This window comes from Ranitomeya variabilis, chromosome 2 (assembly GCF_051348905.1).
Source record: "Ranitomeya variabilis isolate aRanVar5 chromosome 2, aRanVar5.hap1, whole genome shotgun sequence".
NCBI classification, from domain to species: domain Eukaryota; kingdom Metazoa; phylum Chordata; class Amphibia; order Anura; family Dendrobatidae; genus Ranitomeya; species Ranitomeya variabilis.
The window spans coordinates 799,276,298-799,295,761 of NC_135233.1; the positions used below are offsets into that span (position 1 = coordinate 799,276,298).

A 19,464-nucleotide genomic window follows, 5' to 3' on the forward strand; every position below is an offset into this window, starting at 1 on the left:
CTTCAAAATGGCCACCACCCATTTTGAAAAGTATTCCCCCTCCCATATACTAATGTGCCACAAACAGGAAGTTGATGTCACCAGCCATTCCCATTTTATTTAGGTGTATCCATGTAAATGGCCTACCATGTACAGTGGGGCAAAAAAGTATTTAGTCAGTCAGCAATAGTGCAAGTTCCACCACTTAAAAAGATGAGAGGCGTCTGTAATTTACATCATAGGTAGACCTCAACTATGGGAGACAAACTGAGTAAAAAAAATCCAGAAAATCACATTGTCTGTTTTTTTAACATTTAATTTGCATATTATGGTGGAAAATAAGTATTTGGTCAGAAACAAACAATCAAGATTTCTGGCTTTCACAGACCTGTAACTTCTTCTTTAAGAGTCTCCTCTTTCCTCCCCTCATTACCTGTAGTAATGGCACCTGTTTAAACTTGTTATCAGTATAAAAAGACACCTGTGCACACCCTCAAACAGTCTGACTCCAAACTCCACTATGGTGAAACCAAAGAGCTGTCAAAGGACACCAGAAACAAAATTGTAGCCCTGCACCAGGCTGGGAAGACTGAATCTGCAATAGCCAACCAGCTTGGAGTGAAGAAATCAACAGTGGGAGCAATAATTAGAAAATGGAAGACATACAAGACCACTGATAATCTCCCTCAATCTGGGGCTCCATGCAAAATCCCACCCCGTGGGGTCAGAATGATCACAAGAACGGTGAGCAAAAATCCCAGAACCACGCGGGGGGACCTAGTGAATGAACTGCAGAGAGCTGGGACCAATGTAACAAGGCCTACCATAAGTAACACACTACGCCACCATGGACTCAGATCCTGCAGTGCCAGACGTGTCCCACTGCTTAAGCCAGTACATGTCCGGGCCCGTCTGAAGTTTGCTAGAGAGCATTTGGATGATCCAGAGGAGTTTTGGGAGAAGGTCCTATGGTCTGATGAAACCAAACTGGAACTGTTTGGTAGAAACACAACTTGTCGTGTTTGGAGGAAAAAGAATACTGAGTTGCATCCATCAAACACCATACCTACTGTAAAGCATGGTGGTGGAAACATCATGCTTTGGGGCTATTTCTCTGCAAAGGGGCCAGGACGACTGATCCGGGTACATGAAAGAATGAATGGGGCCATGTATCGTGAGATTTTGAGTGCAAACCTCCTTCCATCAGCAAGGGCATTGAAGATGAAACATGGCTGGGTCTTTCAACATGACAATGATCTAAAGCACACCGCCAGGGCAGCGAAGGAGTGGCTTCGTAAGAAGCATTTCAAGGTCCTGGAGTGGCCTAGCCAGTCTCCAGATCTCAACCCTATAGAAAACCTTTGGAGGGAGTTGAAAGTCCGTGTTGCCAAGCGAAAAGCCAAAAACATCACTGCTCTAGAGGAGATCTGCATGGAGGAATCGGCCAACATACCAACAACAGTGTGTGGCAACCTTGTGAAGACTTACAGAAAACGTTTGTAAAATATCCTTTGTTGGCAATGACAGAGGTCAAAGTATTGAGATGAAATTTTGTTTCTGACCAAATACTTATTTTCCACCATAATATGCAAATTAAATGTTAAAAAAACAGACAATGTGATTTTCTGGATTTTTTTTCCTCAGTTTGTCTCCCATAGTTGAGGTCTACCTATGATGTAAATTACAGACGCCTCTCATCTTTTTAAGTGGTGGAACTTGCAGTATTGCTGACTGACTAAATACTTTTTTGCCCCACTGTATATTAACTGTCGCTTCTCCAATCTTGCCATTGGAAAACGTGCATTCAGTGGTGAAACGATCGACTTTCAGGTCCCTTTTATTATAGGTTGTACGGTCTGAGGTTTAGTATAATACGTTGTTTATAATTATTCTTCACCATAGCCACTGAGTTAAATGTCTCATAGGTGTAGTTATCGTTCAACCACTAGAGATCTAAAAGAACATCTAGTCACACAGGCTGGTGATGCAGTAGTGTATACATTAATGGGACTCGGTATGAATAGTCATTCTTTGCTGACCAAGCGCAAGCACTCAGTGCTTCATGGCAGGGTCAATCATTGAAATACACCTTCCCACCTGCTTGTTCATCCTCAATCTCCACCCCCTCCCTTGTTTGATTGACCGCTCTGGCTTTATAGAAAAAGTTTATTCAGCGCTCAGAAGTGTTGGTGTTTTTTGTTTGTATTTTTTTGCATGATAATGATTTTTAAAAACAGCTTTGTTAATGTCAATGCTTACTTTTATTATTTCAATACTTTAAAGGGCAAGAAGTATGAATGGGATGCATATACCCAAGGCTGGATACTTAGTTCCTTCTTCTACGGATACATTCTCACTCAAATTCCTGGTGGATACTTGGCTGGCAGAATTGGTGGCAAACTGTTGCTGGGATTCGGCATTCTGGGCACGGCAGTATTCACTTTACTTACTCCATTAGCTGCGGATTTAGGTGCTGGATACCTTATAGCAGTAAGAGTGCTGGAAGGGCTTGGAGAGGTAAGAGTTTTTGTTTGTTTGTTTTCAGGGGGAACTTTAGTTTTTCACCAGAAAATATAAAGCAAGGGATGTTTTCTAACCAGTGTGAGAGCTTTGTTTTGAATGCATGACTGGTCCACCCTTGTGTTAGTGAGGACTCCGTTCACATTGCACACTGATGCATTTCCTCTGTATTCACAGTATGAGTAGAGGTCACTTGGCTACATGTACAGTTATATGAAAAAGTTTGGGCACCCCTATTAATCTTAAGCTTAATGTTTTATAAAAATTGTTTGTTTGTTTTTTGCCACAGCTATTTCAGTTTCATATATCCAATAACTGTTGGACACAGTAATGTTTCTGCCTTGAAATGAGGTTTATTGTACTAACAGAAAATGTGCAATCTGCATTCAAACAAAATTTGACAGGTGCCATAGTATGGGCACCCTTATTTTCTTGTTTTAAATACTCCTACCTACTTTTTACTGACTTACTAAAGCACTTTTTTTGGTTTTATAACCTCATTGAGCTTTGAACTTCATAGCCAGGTGTATGCAATCATGAGAAAAGCTACTTAAAGTGGCCACTTGCAAGTTGTTCTCCTGTTTGAATCTCCTCTGAAGAGTGGCATCATGGGCTCCTCAAAACAACTGTCAAATGATCTGAAAACAAAGATTATTCAACATAGTTGTTCAGGGGAAGGATACAAAAAGCTGTCTCAGAGATTTAACCTGTCAATTTCCACGGTGAGGAACATAGTAAGGAAATGGAAGAACACAGGTACAGTTCTTGTTAAGGCCAGAAGTGGCAGGCCAAGAAAAACATCAGAAAGGCAGAGAAGAACAATGGTGAGATCAGTCAAGGACAATCCTCAGACCACCTCCAGAGAGCTGCAGCATCAACTTGCTGCAGATGGTGTCACTGTGCATTGGTCAACTATACAACGCACTTTGCACAAGGAGAAGCTGTATGGGAGAGTGATGCGAAAGAAGCCATTTCTGCAAGCACGCCACAAACAGAGTCGGCTGAGGTATGCAAAAGCACATTTGGAGAAGCCAATTTCTTGTTGGAAGAACGTCCTGTGGACTGATGAAACCAAGATTGAGTTGTTTGGTCATACAAAAAGGCGTTATGCATGGCGGCAAAAAAACACAGCATTCCAAGAAAAACACTTCCTACCCACAGTAAAATTTGGTGGAGGTTCCATCATGCTTTGGGGCTGTGTGGCCAATGCCGGGACCGGGAATCTTGTTAAAGTTGAGGGACGCATGGATTCCTCTCAGTATCAGCAGATTCTTGACAATAATGTTCATGAATCCTTGACAAGTGAAGTTACGCAGGGGATGGATCTTTCAGCAAGACAATGATCCAAAACACCGCTCCAAATCTACTCAGGCATTCATGCAGAGGAACAATTACACTGTTCTGGAATGGCCATCCCAGTCCCCAGACCTGAATATCATTGAACATCTGTGGGATCATTTGAAGAGGGCTGTCCATGCTTGGCGACCATCAAACTTAACTGAACTGGAATTGTTTTGTAAAGAGGAATGGTCAAAAATACCTTCATCCAGGATCCAGGAACTCATTAAAAGCTACAGGAAGCGACTAGAGGCTGGTATTTTTCAAAGGGAGGATCTACTAAATATTAATGTCACTTTTCTGGTGAGGTGCCCATACTTATGCACCTGTCAAATTTTGTTTGAATGCAGATTGCACATTTTCTGTTAGTACAATAAACCTCATTTCACGGCAGAAACATTACTGTGTCCAACAGTTATTAGATATATGAAACTGAAATAGCTGTTGCAAAAAAACAACAACAATTTTTATAAAATATTAAGCTTAAGATTAATAGGGGTGCCCAAACTTTTTCATGTAACTGTATGTGATTGTCATGGGTGCGGTCAAATGCCAACTATATTGTGATCTGCTTCTCTCTACAGTACATTGACGAGCTAGGTGAGACTAGTCAGCACATGACCCAAAGTGTGCGAATGTCATACATATGGTCACCCGCTTACTCTGCATTGCACACCATCACAATTCAGCGGTTACACAGGGTCACTTAATGTAGACTTCTTTCAGCCAAGAAAACTCCTTTAAAGTGAACAATTCAGCTGATACATGCTGCCAGCGGAATGGTCAGCCTGTATCAGACAATGGCTGTATGATCTCAGCCAGGTATATTTTAATCCGAAACATTGCATCATACTGTAAAAACATACTGTACAAAGACACCTGGGACCGAGACCGCGCTTAGACTATTCCGATAGGCGTCTTCACCCACCCACTTCCCTGGATTGACAGGTCGCTGTCTACGTGTGTGTATAGTCCACCAAAGCCTTTCAGAGTCAAACATACCTGGCTGAGATCGTACAGCCAGTATCTGATACCCAATCCTCGGGCATCATGTATCAGCTGATAGGTTCACTTTAAAGGGAGGAAAAAAATATTTAATCCAGATTGAATTTTTATGAAGCGCTCACTTTGTGTTACTGGTCAGAAAGATTATGGCGATGCCAAATATATATACCGTATATACTCGAGTATAAGCCGACCCGAGTATAAGCCGACCCCCCCCCCCCCCTAATTTTGCCACAAAAAACTGTCAAAACTTATTGACTCGAGTATAAGCCTAGGGTGGAAAATACAGCAGCTACCGGTGAATTTCAAAATTAAAAATAGATGCTCCATACCGTTCATATGGCCCCATAGATGCTCCACATAAAGCTGTGCCACATATAATGCTCTGCACCGTTCATTATGGCCCCATAGATGCTCCACATAAAGCTGTGCCACATATAATGCTCTGCACCATTCATTATGGCCCCATAGATGCTCCACATAAAGCTGTGCCATATATAATACTCTGCACCTTTGATTATGGCCCCATAGATAGCTGTGCCATATATAATGCTCTGCACCTTTGATTATGGCCCCATAGATAGCTGTGCCATATATAATGCTCTGCACCTTTGACCTTTGATTATGGCCCCATAGATGCTCCACATAAAGCTGTGCCTTATATATAGTGCTCTGCACCTTTGACCCATAGATACTCCACATAAATCTGTGCCATTGCTGCTGCTGCAATAAAAAAAAAAAAAAACACATACTCACCTGTCTTGCTTGCAGCTCCTCAGCGTCCCGTTCCGGCGTCTCTCCTCACTGACTGATCAGGCAGAGGGCGGCGCGCACACTATATGCGTCATCGCGCCCTCTGACCTGAACAGTCAGAACAAGAGGACGCGAAGACTGAGCGGCGCCCGGCGTGTGGAACGAGGGAAGGTAAATATGTAATACTTACCTGCTCCCGGCGTCCCTGGCTCCTTCCCCCGGACAGCTGGTCTTCGGAGCCGCAGCCTCTTCCTCCGTCAGCGGTCACCGGCACCGCTGATTAGAGAAATGAATTATGCGGCTCCGCCCCTATGGGAGGTGGAGCAGCCTATTCATTTCTCTAATGAGCGGTCCCACGTGACCGCTGAACAGGGGAAGAGCTGCGGCACCGAAGACCGTGGGACGGGCAGGGGGAGCGCCAGGAGCGCCGGGACTAGGTGAGTATGCCTCAGCGCCCTCTCCCCCTCACCCGCCGACCGTGACTCGAGTATAAGCCGAGGGGGCACTTTCAGTGTGTGTATATATATATATATATATATATATATATATATATATATATATATATATATATATATATGTATGTACTCGGGTATAAGCCGACCCCCCCCCTAATTTTGCCACAAAAAAACTGGGAAAGCTTAATGACTCAAGTATAAGCCTAGGGTGGGAAATGCAGCAGCTGCTGGTAAATGTCAAAATTAAAAATAGATGCCAAAAAAAGTAAAAGTGATTGAGACATCAGTAGGTTTATTGTTTTTGAATATCCATATTGAATCAGGAGCCCCATATAATGCTCCATAAAGTTCATGATGGGCCCCATAAGATGCTCCATAATACAATATGCCCCATATAATGCTGCATAAAGGTTGATTATGGCCCCATAAGATGTTCCATATTAAAATAAGCCCCAAATAATGCTTCACAAATGTTGATTATGGCCCCATAAGATGCTCCATACAGACATTTGCCCCATATAATGCTCCACAAATGCTGATTATGGCCCCATAAGATGCTCCATACAGACATTTGCCCCAAATAATGCTCCACAAATGCTGATTATGGCCCCATAAGATACTCCATAGACACATTTGCCCCGTATAATGCTCCACAAATGCTGATTATGGCTCCATAAGATGCTTCATACAGATATTTGCCCCATATAATGCTGCACAGGGCCCCATATAGATATTTGCCCCATATAACGCTGCACATGGCCCCATAAGATGCTCCATACAGATATTTGCCCCATATAACGCTGCACATGACCCCATAAGATGCTCCATACAGAGATTTGCCCCATATGCTGTTGCTGCGATTAAAAAAAAAAAAAAAAAAATCACATATTCACCTCTCAGGTCCCCAGCACTTGCTATATTCACCGGTCCGCGTTCCACCGATGGCCGCCGCTGTGTCTTCCCCGTCCTCCGCACTGACGCTCGGGCAGAGGGTGGCGCGCACACTAATCACGTCAACGCGCCCTCTGACCTGAGCGTCACTGCAAAGGACGAGGAAGACAGCGGCGGCCGTCGGTGGAACGAGGAACAGGTGAATATCGCGCACTGCGTTATACTCACCTGCTCCTGGCGCTGTGCAGTCCCTGGTTCTCTGGCGCCGGCAGCTTCTTCTGTATTGAGCGGTCACATGGTACCGCTCATTACAGTAATGAATATGTGGCTCCACCACTATGGGAGTGGAGCCGGGTCCATATTCATTACTGTAATGAGCGGTACCATGTGACCGCTCTATACAGAAGAAGCTGCCGGCGAACCAGGGATGTGCAGGGACCGTGCCAGGGCAGGTGAGTATTATTAGACAGCTGCCCCTCACCCTCCCCTGCCGACCCCTGGGTATGCCGAGAGGGGCAATTTCAACCTAAAAAAAATGGGCTGAAATTCTCGGCTTATACGATAGATAGATAGATAGATAGATAGATAGATAGATAGATAGATAGATAGATAGATAGATAGATAAAAAATAAAAAACAAAAAAAGGAAATATATATATATATATATATATATATATATATATATATATATATATATATATATATATATATATATATATATATATATATATATATATATATATACATACATATATATATATATACATATATATATATATATATATATATATATATATATATATATATATATATATATATATATATACATATATATATACATATATATACATATATTCACCGAGATGTGTACAGCTATGCTTCCACAATAAGGTTTGAATGAGTTCTTGATGTTGCAGATTTTCTGCACCTATTAAGAAAATTGGGTTACTTTCATTTTTAATTGCGTTTTTACTATCTTTTGGTATGTGATGTTTTAAACAAAGCTGCTTTGTTTTTGATACTTCTTTGTATTTGGCTGTGTCAAAACTTTATCAATACAGTCATGTGCGGATTACAGGCGTTTCTGATGCGTTTCCACTGCAGATATGCACTACAAACGTATGTGCAATTTTTATTTTTTTTTTATCTGCAGATTTTCCGCATCTAATGCAAGTCTATGATAAAAATCTGCACATAAGAGAGCGAGAGAACCTGCAAGAGAAATTAGTATGTTGCGGAGTTAAAACACGTACCACAGGTCTGTTTCCGCTGAGTAAAATGAAAAGCACAGAGGCATGAGATGTCTATAAATCCCATCTACTTTGCTGGAACTGTAAGACCCTGCATTTGACAGCTGTCTGACTCCACAAACATATGCATCGTCAAAAACTCATTGTGAGCACACAGCCGAAGGGCTTGTCTCTTGTGTGATGTGTTGACATTCTTCATTTTTTGGGTACTGGGTGATTTTAGTTTTGAGGGGTGGATGAATGAGAACCAGCAATCTTTAGATTGGGGGCTTCTTTTTCTCTTCCGTCTGTCACCCCTTACTCGCACCCCTCTGGCTGTGTTTGTCAGTTCTTGCGGCTGATTGCATCGGTGCATAGTCAGTGCCTGCTTGATCACGATGACCTGTCATGTAGCCTTAATTTACCAGCACTTATGGAGTGTTAAGGGGTTAATGCTAATGTTTATCTTGGCAGCAATTTTTTCTTTGTCTCAAACGGCTAAAATCCAGTTTGTATCGCATGTAAAAAACAAAAATGATGTTCTCAGTGAAGAAATAATATATTTCTAATGTCTTCTCAGGGTGTTACGTTTCCAGCCATGCATGCAATGTGGTCATCCTGGGCGCCACCTCTTGAGCGGAGCAGACTTTTAAGTCTTTCTTACGCAGGTGAGTATGAGAAAACTGATATTCATTAAAACAACAAACTATTGTATGCCGCAAATCGCTGTTTATTGAATGAAAATATTGATCTACGATTGGTTGACTTAGATTGTGGTTCATGTATGTGAATAGTAAATATATAACACTGTACAAAGATATATTTTTGCTAAATTGAAACCGCACATTCAAAATGACTGGATATATAGTGGCCACTTTGTTTCTCCTAGCTATGATTCCAGCTTTCTTCTTGTTTTGTAGGCGCTCAGCTTGGCACAGTGGTATCGCTGCCTCTGTCTGGGTTAATCTGCTATTATATGAACTGGATTTATGTCTTCTACATTTTTGGTAAGTAATGTATCAATAATGAAGGTGTAAAGAACATAGTAAAGCATCCATGTTTGAATACTGTAATGTTTCAGTCTTTCCTCGCTCACACACAGATTAATATTTAGTGCATTTTTGCAGCTATAAGACCAGGTTACAACAAATGTGTTGTCTCCAGGCAGATTTCTACACATGTATGATAAATTGTTTGGCTTTAATCACCTTGTAGATCAGTTGCGTGCAATGGTGATATTTTTTATTCTTAAAGGTGTTCCCTAGATCAGCCATGCGTGACTTGGTGATGAATCTGGCTCCGGAGCAGAGATCGGCATTATCAGCAGCGGGTTTCAGCTATATATTATTTCTGACATTTTGCTGCAACAGGTCCGATTGATGTTCGCGGACATTTAACCCTTTAGATGTCACGGTTAATAGTGACTGCGGCATCTAGGCGGTTGTGAAGTGATGGTGGATCCCTATTTTCACTCCATCAGTCCTCATGCCCATGGTTGCTTTGTCAATCTGAGGCTGCCAAATAGTGTCAAAGCCTGCCGGCTCCACTGTTAGACCCCATTTATATCAGTGCTCAACCGGCCTCCTGACAGTGTAAAACTGAAATGTTTAGTATACTGCACTACATATGTATTGCAGCGTATTAGACCAGTAAATGTTCAAGACCCAGAGTGGGACAAGTAAAAAAAACAAAATAAAATCCAATAAAATGTTTGTAAAAAGAGAAAAATTAAACTTTAGTGTGAAAAAAATAACGGAAGATGTTTTGTCAATACAAACACCGTTTTTAATATAAGTATAAAATAATTCATGTCACCGCTTCTGGAGCAATCCAAATTATAAAACGTTCGCATTATTTCTCTCATACGATGAACACTGTAAAGAGAAAAAAAAAAATCATCCCAAAAATGTAGTTTTTTCATTATATTGACACACACACACAACATGGAATATCAACTCACCTGGCAAAAAAACCTATAGCTTTGTCAGTGGAAAAATAAATGTTTTAGTTAGAAAAAATACATTTAAAAAAAAAAAGTGTTCCCATGAAAAACATAAAAAAAATCTATAAAAATCTGGTATCGCTGTAATTGTTGTTATCCAAGAATAGTCTTGCTGTTACCACTTGGTAAACAGCACTTAGAAAATAACAACAGAGCAATTCACAAATTGGTTTTATTAATTAAAGCAACACTGCAGCATTTTTTTATTGCAGCACTGGAGTAGTGCTACTCATCTAAGTTCCATGCCTCTAGTAATATACTTACCAGCTCTTCATGTTTCATGCATTTTCTGCAGTTTGTGACCTGCTGGATCGTTCCAGTGTTTGCTGGGCGATCTGGAGGTCACAACTCAATGTTAGGCTACTTTCACACTAGCGTTAACTGCATTACGTCGCAAATGCGTCGTTTTGCCGAAAAAACGCATCCTGCAAAAGTGCTTGCAGGATGCGTTTTTTCTGCATTGACTAACATTAGCGACGCATTTGCGACGCAATGACACACGTCCCAACAGTCCTGCGACGGTTGCGCCGTGCTGTGGCGGATCGTCGGGAGCAAAAAACGTTACATGTAACGTTTTTTGCTCCCGACGGTCCGCTTTTTCCGACCGCGCATGCGCGGCCGGAACTCCGCCCCCACCTCCCCGCACCTCAAAATGGGGCAGCGGATGCGTTGGAAAAATGCATCCGCTGCCCCCGTTGTGCGGCGGGGACAACGCTAGCGTCGGGGACCTCGGCCCGATGCACGGCGACGGGTCGAGCCTGACGCTAGTGTGAAAGAAGCCTTAGACTATGAGAACCAGAACGAGGATCTCCTAGACTTAAGAGCTTGTGAGATTAAGAGCAGCCCTCCAATGCTGCCCTTAAAGCGAACCTGTCACCCGGTTTGGCTGATATAAGATACAGCTATCACCTTTCAGGGCTTATTTACAACATTCTATAATGTTGTAGATAAGCCCCAATCCAACCTGAAAGATAGGAAAAATAAGTTTCATTATACTCACCCGGGGGGCGGGCCGGTCCGATGGCTGTCGCAGGTCCGGCGCCTCCCATCTCCTTATGATCCTAGCACTCCTGCTTGCTTCATGGCTCCCCGGCATCGCGCTCCTGCACAGGTGTACTTATCTGCCCTGTTGAGGGCAGAGCAAAGTACTGTAGTATGCAGGTTCCGGGAAAGGTCAGAGAGGCCCAGCACCTGTGCACTGCAGTAGTTTGCTCTGCCCTCAACAGAGAAGAGAAGTACGTCTGCACAGGAGTGCGATGTCAGGGGAGGGCAGCATCGCAAGAAGATGGGAAGCGACGGACCCGGACCTGCGACCCCCATCGAACCGGACCGCAAGCATTATAGAATGCTGTAGATAAGCCCTGAAAGGCCAACGTGACCTAGTGACAGGTTCGCTTTAAGAGATTAAGAGCTTGTTACTTCTGACTTCCGATCAGTCAGAAGTTGCGGTTACAAGATGATGTTGTACGATCGGAGTGTCGCCCAGGGAAGAGTTGAAGACAACGGTTGGTAAGTTATTATACTAGGGTCAAGGAACGTAGATTAACAGCACGACTCTGACGTAGAAATAAAATAACAAAACCCTGGAGTGGTGCTTTAATTAGTTCTCCCAAAAACTCATAATAAAAAGCGATCAAAGAATGTGTTATATCATATATGGTACCGATATAAACTTATTCCAGAAAAAGCAAGGCCCTGACTGAATACAGATTTTACCCTTGAATTGAGAATGAATGATCAGTTGAGGAGGAGAAAGAAGCAATAAAAGATACATTGCAAAGTTTTATGAAATGGAAATTAAAACGATTACTGTTTAACCCCTTTCTAACATATGATATGCCGGCTCGTTGATTTTCACAGGTTTAAGTTCCCTAAGAAGACTAACAAAAAACTAAAAAAAAAAAGTAAATAAAGAGAATCTGTTGCACTAAGAAATCAATAAATATAGGTTTTACATTTTCAATAAACAAATAATATATCATATGACACATCAATAAATAAAACAATTTACAGATCTGTAGCAGATGTTAGTTGAGTGGTTAGTAAACGGCGACTTTGCAGTTGGTATTGTCCTTGCTGACAATTGTCTTTACTGACAGTTGCTGATAGCAGTATAGTTTATCAATGCAGTTTGTCACTTTTGCATGGAAGACTGTAATGAAATAACTTTGGAATATCTTAGGAATGTGATCCTTCCTTTTGTGGCTCCTTTTACAGTTCTTTTACACAAATCTGTATATCTGTTTTTGCTGCTTCGTCCTCAAATTACTTTGTGGGGTGCTAGTGTATTTATTCTTATAAAAAAAGTATAAAAAAATAAAACATGCCAAACCTTAAATAACCCCCTTTTTATTTAAATCATTAAAAATTAAGGCATTCACAACACGATGTAACTCCAGGTCAGTCACACTTCTATAAAATCAATCTGTCCGGTTATGAAGCAACACTGATTGTGAATCAATGTCTCCTGCTGTTGTGGTGGGGGGAGGTATTTCATTGGAGTGCTGCCCTGGGTTCCTTCTGATGCATGACAATGTGTGTCAGCAGTTCCCACATGATGAAGGCATTGATGCTATGGTCTGGCCCGCATGTTCCCCAGACCTGAAACCAATCAAGCACATCTGGGACATCATGTCTCATTCCATCCACCAACGCCTTGTCTTCAGGCATTTCCGTTGAAGTTGGATCAGCCTGTAATTTGATTTTCCACTTCGGGTTAATTCATTTTATATACTGCTCAAAAAAAATAAAGGGGACACTAACAAATCAATCAGTAAATGGCATAACGAGAAAAAAAAAAAAAAACTCCAGAATTACATTTTTTAGTCACCACAATGGTGTAAAAAGAAAGACACAAAAATCCACTCATGACACAAAAAAAGAGGCCCTTACACAGCTCCATTAACCAAAAATTGAAAACGTATAGCTTTTGGAAAATGACGACACAATAATAAATATGCATATTTACTATCGCCATAATCCTACTGGTCTGTAGAATCACATTTCTAGGTCATTTTTACAATGTGTATAAAAAAAAAATTGTGGAATTGCACTTTTTTTTCTCACTATTTTGCTGCATTTTGATTTTTTTTTTCCGCTTTCCTGTTCATCGCATCATAGAATGGATGGTGTCATTCAAAAGTAAAATTCTTCCTGCAAAAAACAAAACTTCACATGGTTATTTAGACGAAAAAAATATAAAAAGGTATTGCCCTTGGAAGAAAAGAGGGGGGAAAAAAATGAAAGCTCAAAAAAAGAAAAATGTCCTGGTCGGGAAGGAGTTAAGGCTAGCCACACGCCATGATATATACACGTATTTCATGCATTGTCATTATTAAATCTCCCATATTATTAAATATTTCTTTGTTTCTGGTACTTTCTTCTGCATACTTATGCTCCCTTTAAGATCACAAACATACCACATATACTCGTGTAGAAGTCGAGATTTTCAGCACTTTTTTTAGTGCTGAAAACGGCCCCCTCGGCTTATACATGAGTCATTGTCCAGAAAGCCGGTGGGGGAGGGGGAACAGCAGAGCAATGGCAGGAGCTGGCGGCTGCAGCTGTCACTGTGGCACAGTGACAGCTGCAGCCGCCGGCTAACAGAAGACATCATACTCACCTTCCTCACACTGTCGCTGCATCTCCGTCCCCGCGCCGGCAGCTCTTCCTGTACTCAGCAGTCACATGGTACTGCTCATTAAGGTAATGAATATGCACGCGTCTCCACTCCCATAGGCGTGGAGCGCATACTCATTACCTTAATGAGCGGTACCACGTGACCGATGAGCACAGGATGAGCTTCCGCTCTGGGACAACGGAGATGCAGCGACGGCACAAGGAGGGTGAATAGGAAGGGGGGTTGTAAGCCATGCGGGACCAGGGGAGTTGAGCCATGCGGGACCGGGGGAGCCACACATAGCAGGACAGGGATAAGGGGGCAATGCATGTCCAGCTTATACTCGAGTCAATAAGCTTACCCAATTTTCTGTGGCAAAATTAGGTGTCCCGGCTTGTACTCGGATTGGCTTATACTCGAGTATATACCGTATTCTATCAGCTGATTCATGCTGCCCGAACCACGAGCAGCACCCACTGCGTTATTGCAGAAGCGCTTCAGAGAAAACATGCGTTGCAGGTTAGTCTTCTAAACTGACTCTGACTGGTTTTCCAAAATGCATAATATCCATCCAGGTTTTCAAAGTATGCCTTCTCTGAAATGCCGCCGTGTAAAATATACGTGGCTGAAATAATACAGCCAGTGTCCAGTTCAGGCAGGATGAATCCACTGATGGGTTTCGTTTAGCACATTTGCCGCTGCTCACTTATATATCTGTAGCTGAGATTATTGTTTCAATGCTGTCTACTGATATATACATACCCCAATGAATCAAGATTATATGGTATTATATGAACAATATTAGCGTTTTAGGGACTTTCCCTCAGCATCTCAGTAATGTCTACAGCAGATAGTCGCTGATTGGGGGGCAATAATGACGACAGCGGTCAATGTGTTAAGGCCCGGCACACAGAAATCCCAGCTTTCAGCTGACGGCATGTGTATTAACTCTGTTTTTCTCTCTGTGAACAGGGGCTCTAGGTGTTTTATGGTTTATATTGTGGTTATGCATAGTCAGTGACACTCCTCAAACCCATCGCTCAATATCGGACTCTGAGAAAGAATATATTTTGTCATCCCTCAAACATGAGGTAAGTAGGTTTAGGGTCTTTTGTACTTTTTCTATGTTGGTGTTTTGTTTACTTTATTTGGGGGAAAGATTAAGCTAGTCAGAGACTACATTGTAGTTAGTGGGCCTCACAAATTTGTGTTAAATCATGCCTGTGGTGCCTGGTCTAGCTAAATCATGAAGCTATTTATCAAATTTAGTAATAATGAAATCTGTCTCCTGACTTTTGTTTTCTAGCTCTCTAGGGACACAGATGTACCGATTTGTGCTATGCTGAAATCATTGCCCCTGTGGGCTATAGTTGTAGCTCATTTTTCTTACAATTGGACCTTCTACACTCTCCTGACATTATTACCTACCTACATGAAAGAAATTTTACGTTTTAATGAGCAAGAGGTAAGTCCAGGGTCAGGGCCGTATTTAGAGTTTCTGCTGCCCTAGGCACTTTTCGTGCTGCCTCCCCCATTGGCGAGTATGACTAATGCAGACACTATCGGCAGTGACTTAGGCTACTTTCACATCAGCGATTTTTGACATTTGCGGCAGATCCGGCAGTTTTTCCGCATCCGTAACGGATCACTTATGGCAACACTGTGTTCGGCCTCATTCATTCCCTATGGGACTTGCGGCACTTGCGGTTTTGTTGCGATCCGGCAAATGCGGTACTTGCAGCAACAGGAAAAAAAATGATGCTAGCAGTGTTTTTTTTTTTGTCTCGCCTCAAGTGCCGCACATGTCCGCAAGTCCCATAGGGAATGAATGAGGCCGAACGCAGAGTTGCCGGCCCGTAAGTGATATGTTACGCGACAGATGCGGAAAAACTGCAGTGTCTGCCGCGAACGGAGAAAATCGCTGATGTGAAAGTAGCCTTAGCAAACCTTTCCATTAGTTGTCATGTGAGAATCTGGTGGATCTCATACACAGTACATGGTCAGTTGATTCTGCTACGGTTGCACGGTTTGGCTGACAGATTTTTAAGGGCAACCTGTCAGTCGATTCATACTACCAAAACCACAGGCAACATCGCTCAGACTGCAAACAGGGACGTTTATCTCCGCAATGCTCGGACGTTTCAGAGAGAATAGTGTGAAGAGCTGGATGGGTAATTTAGTGAGAGGACGGACTAATCTGTTGCTATCGTCTGTGGGCTTCTCACTCCATGTCTCTAGATCAGGGGTGGGCAATTTATTTCCCCGAGGGGCCAGATGAAAGACCATGACTGTTGTGGAGCATGAAATAGCATGAAAATAATTCTACTCAATATTAATTAGTATTAATTGTATCACTTAATATTGAGAATTAAGTATGCTGACACCCGCTATATATCTTTAAACCCCCCACAGCCCCTTATATACAGCATGAGCCCCACACAGCCTCCCCATATACAGCATGAGACCCACATAACCTCCCCATATACAGCATGAGACCAGCCTCTCATCTCCTCAGCAGCCTCCCCTCACCAGCCTCTCATCTCCTCCCCTCAGCAGCCTCCCCTCACCAGCCTCTCATCTCCTCCCCTCAGCAGCCTCCCCACACCAGCCTCTCATCTCTCCTTTCCAGCCTGTCATCTCCTCTCCTCACCAGCCTCTCCTCACCAGCCTCTCCTCTCCTTTCCAGCCTCTCATCTCCTTTCCAGCCTCTCATCTCCTTTCCAGCCTCTCATCTCCTTTCCAGCCTCTCATCTCCTTTCCAGCCTCTCATCTCCTTTCCAGCCTCTCATCTCCTTTCCAGCCTCTCATCTCCTTTCCAGCCTCTCATCTCCTTTCCAGCCTCTCATCTCCTTTCCAGCCTCTCATCTCCTTTCCAGCCTCTCATCTCCTTTCCAGCCTCTCATCTCCTTTCCAGCCTCTCATCTCCTTTCCAGCCTCTCATCTCCTTTCCAGCCTCTCATCTCCTTTCCAGCCTCTCATCTCCTTTCCAGCCTCTCATCTCCTTTCCAGCCTCTCATCTCCTTTCCAGCCTCTCATCTCCTTTCCAGCCTCTCATCTCCTTTCCAGCCTCTCATCTCCTTTCCAGCCTCTCATCTCCTTTCCAGCCTCTCATCTCCTTTCCAGCCTCTCATCTCCTTTCCAGCCTCTCATCTCCTCACCAGCCTCTCATCTCCTTACCAGCCTCTCATCTCCTCACCAGCCTCTCCTCTCCTCTCCTCAGCAGCCTCCCCACACCAGCCTCTCATCTCCTCTCCTTTCCAGCCTCTCATCTCCTCTCCTTACCAGCCTCTCATCTCCTCACCAGCCTCTCCTCTCCTTAGCAGCCTCCCAACACCAGCCTCTCATCTCCTCTCCTTTCCAGCCTCTCATCTCCTCTCCTTTCCAGCCTCTCATCTCATCTCCTTTCCAGCCTCTCATCTCATCTCCTTTCCAGCCTCTCGTCTCCTTTCCAGCCTCTCGTCTCCTTTCCAGCCTCTCGTCTCCTTTCCAGCCTCTCGTCTCCTTTCCAGCCTCTCGTCTCCTTTCCAGCCTCTCGTCTCCTTTCCAGCCTCTCGTCTCCTTTCCAGCCTCTCGTCTCCTTTCCAGCCTCTCGTCTCCTTTCCAGCCTCTCGTCTCCTTTCCAGCCTCTCGTCTCCTTTCCAGCCTCTCGTCTCCTTTCCAGCCTCTCATCTCCTCTCCTTTCCAGCCTCTCATCTCCTCTCCTTTCCAGCCTCTCATCTCCTCAGCAGCCTCCCCCACCAGCCTCTCATCTCTCCTTACCAGCCTCTCATCTCCTCCCCTTACCAGCCTCCCCTCTCCTCACTCACATCAGCAGACTCCCGTCTCCTCTCTCACCTCACTCCTCTCTGCAGCTTCCTGAGTCCTCACACACTGCCCGCCTCCTCTCCCTGCTCACCGCCGACTTCAGTATCGTCTCCCACAAACATGTCCGTCCTGCTTCTCTACAAAAAAGCAAAATGTCTTCCAGCTTGAAACGTGTAAATCACCACAATCTGTGTCTCCCCTGTATGTGCATGCTGAGACTTATAGTGCCACAGCAGCTGAGACAGGACGGAAGGGCTCTTACCTGCAGACAGCAGCCGTGGACCTTAGCAGGGTCCCCCCTCTGACCGGCAACATCTGAGGGGGCAGACAAGCACAGAGGTGAGACCCCCAATATCCCCAGACCCCCCTGATGCTCCCTGTACAAACCCCCCCAGTCACCTTCTCACCACATGGGGGACAGTACTGGAAGAGCACAAGAAGTGCAGCACTGAAACACTTCCCCCGCAGATGACACAGAAAGGTTCCTTGTTACTGAGGAGACAGGAAATCCTCGGGCTGACAGCAGTTAACTCCTTACTGTCTGTGCCGTCACCTGCGGAGCATTCCTGAGGGCTCTCACACCTCCAGTCTGCTCCAGTGCTCCTACATAAGAGCGCGCAGCGTGTCACATGACCCGCGTCAGGACCGTGATACACTTGGGCCTGCTGCTTAAAGGTACAGCACCCATTTCTGCCCCATACAGTAGTCAGGGCTGTAATGCCCTGATGGCGGCCCTGCGCCCGAGACCCCCTCCCCCCGCAGCAGCCAAGACTGAGGTGGGTGGGTGGGGCCAGGGGTGAACCTAGCCTCTATGCTGCCTGAGGCGAACTGCAAAATGGCGCCCCCCCCCCCATAGTAAAATCAGTATAAATAAATCTGGTTTACTCTTTACTTACATTCAATTTACATTACATCTACTCTTTACATGCATTCAGTAGTTTGAAGTCACATAGAGTGCAGAAATATGTCTACAGCCCTGAACACCCCTTTAATTGCTACGTACTGTAGATCTGTATCCAGATGTACGATAAATAATAATGATTGCAGGGGACTTCACAATTTGACCCCCACTAATCACAGGCTGCAGTGGTCGTACTATTATGTACAGCAAATGACTGAGGTCAGTGATTGGCTGCAGCGGTCATGTAAATAATGCACAGGTCGACATCACGTTTGGTACCAGAGGGGAACACCGACACGAATGAGAATCACTAAATAATGTAATAGGGGGTTTTCAATTTTATTTTTTAAGACCATCCCTTACTCTTTTGAAAATTTGGCAAAATAAGAGAAAATTAAAGCCCACAACTGTCAGGTGACTGGCACAGGCCCCCCTTCAGAGAAGCGTCTAAGGCTATGTGCACACATTGCGGATCCGCCGCTGTGGGTCCGCAGCGGTTTCCCATGCGTTTACAGTACAATGTTAAACCTATGGAAAAAGGAATCCGCAGTGCACATGCTGCGAAAAAATCGTGCAGAAACGCTGCGGTTTACATTCCGCAGCGTGTCAATTCTTTGTGCGGTTTCTGCAGCGGTTTACACCTGCTCCATAATGGGAATCTGCAGGTGTAAAACCGCAGGTGAAATCCGCACAAAATACGCAAAAAAAAAAAAAGCACAGTAAAGCCGCGGTAAAACGCAGTGCCTTTTACCTGCGGATTTCTGAAATCCTCTGCGGAAAAATCCGCAGCCCTCAAAAATACGTGTGCACATAGCCTCACAGTCACCTGACCGCTGCAGTTAATCACAGGTTTTATCTGTTCTGTGACATCCAGATGGTGCAGTCATCACTTCCAGAACCGCTGTCGACCACCAGAGAGGTCTGTGGCTGGATTCCCGGGGGTGACAGGAGGGCAATATCTCTCTGTGT

The 19,464-nt window shown here is 44.0% G+C and overlaps 1 protein-coding gene across 1 annotated transcript in view; it reads left to right on the forward strand.

Annotated features, from left to right (window-relative positions):
* Positions 1-19,464, forward strand: part of SLC17A5 (solute carrier family 17 member 5) — a 79,082-nt gene that overhangs the window by 25,500 nt on the left and 34,118 nt on the right. Inside the window, exons 3-7 of the mRNA XM_077289891.1 lie at positions 2,263-2,496; positions 8,750-8,837; positions 9,090-9,176; positions 14,763-14,881; positions 15,097-15,255. Coding sequence (XP_077146006.1) covers positions 2,263-2,496; positions 8,750-8,837; positions 9,090-9,176; positions 14,763-14,881; positions 15,097-15,255 — 687 coding nt within the window. The remainder of the gene's footprint in view (positions 1-2,262; positions 2,497-8,749; positions 8,838-9,089; positions 9,177-14,762; positions 14,882-15,096; positions 15,256-19,464) is intronic.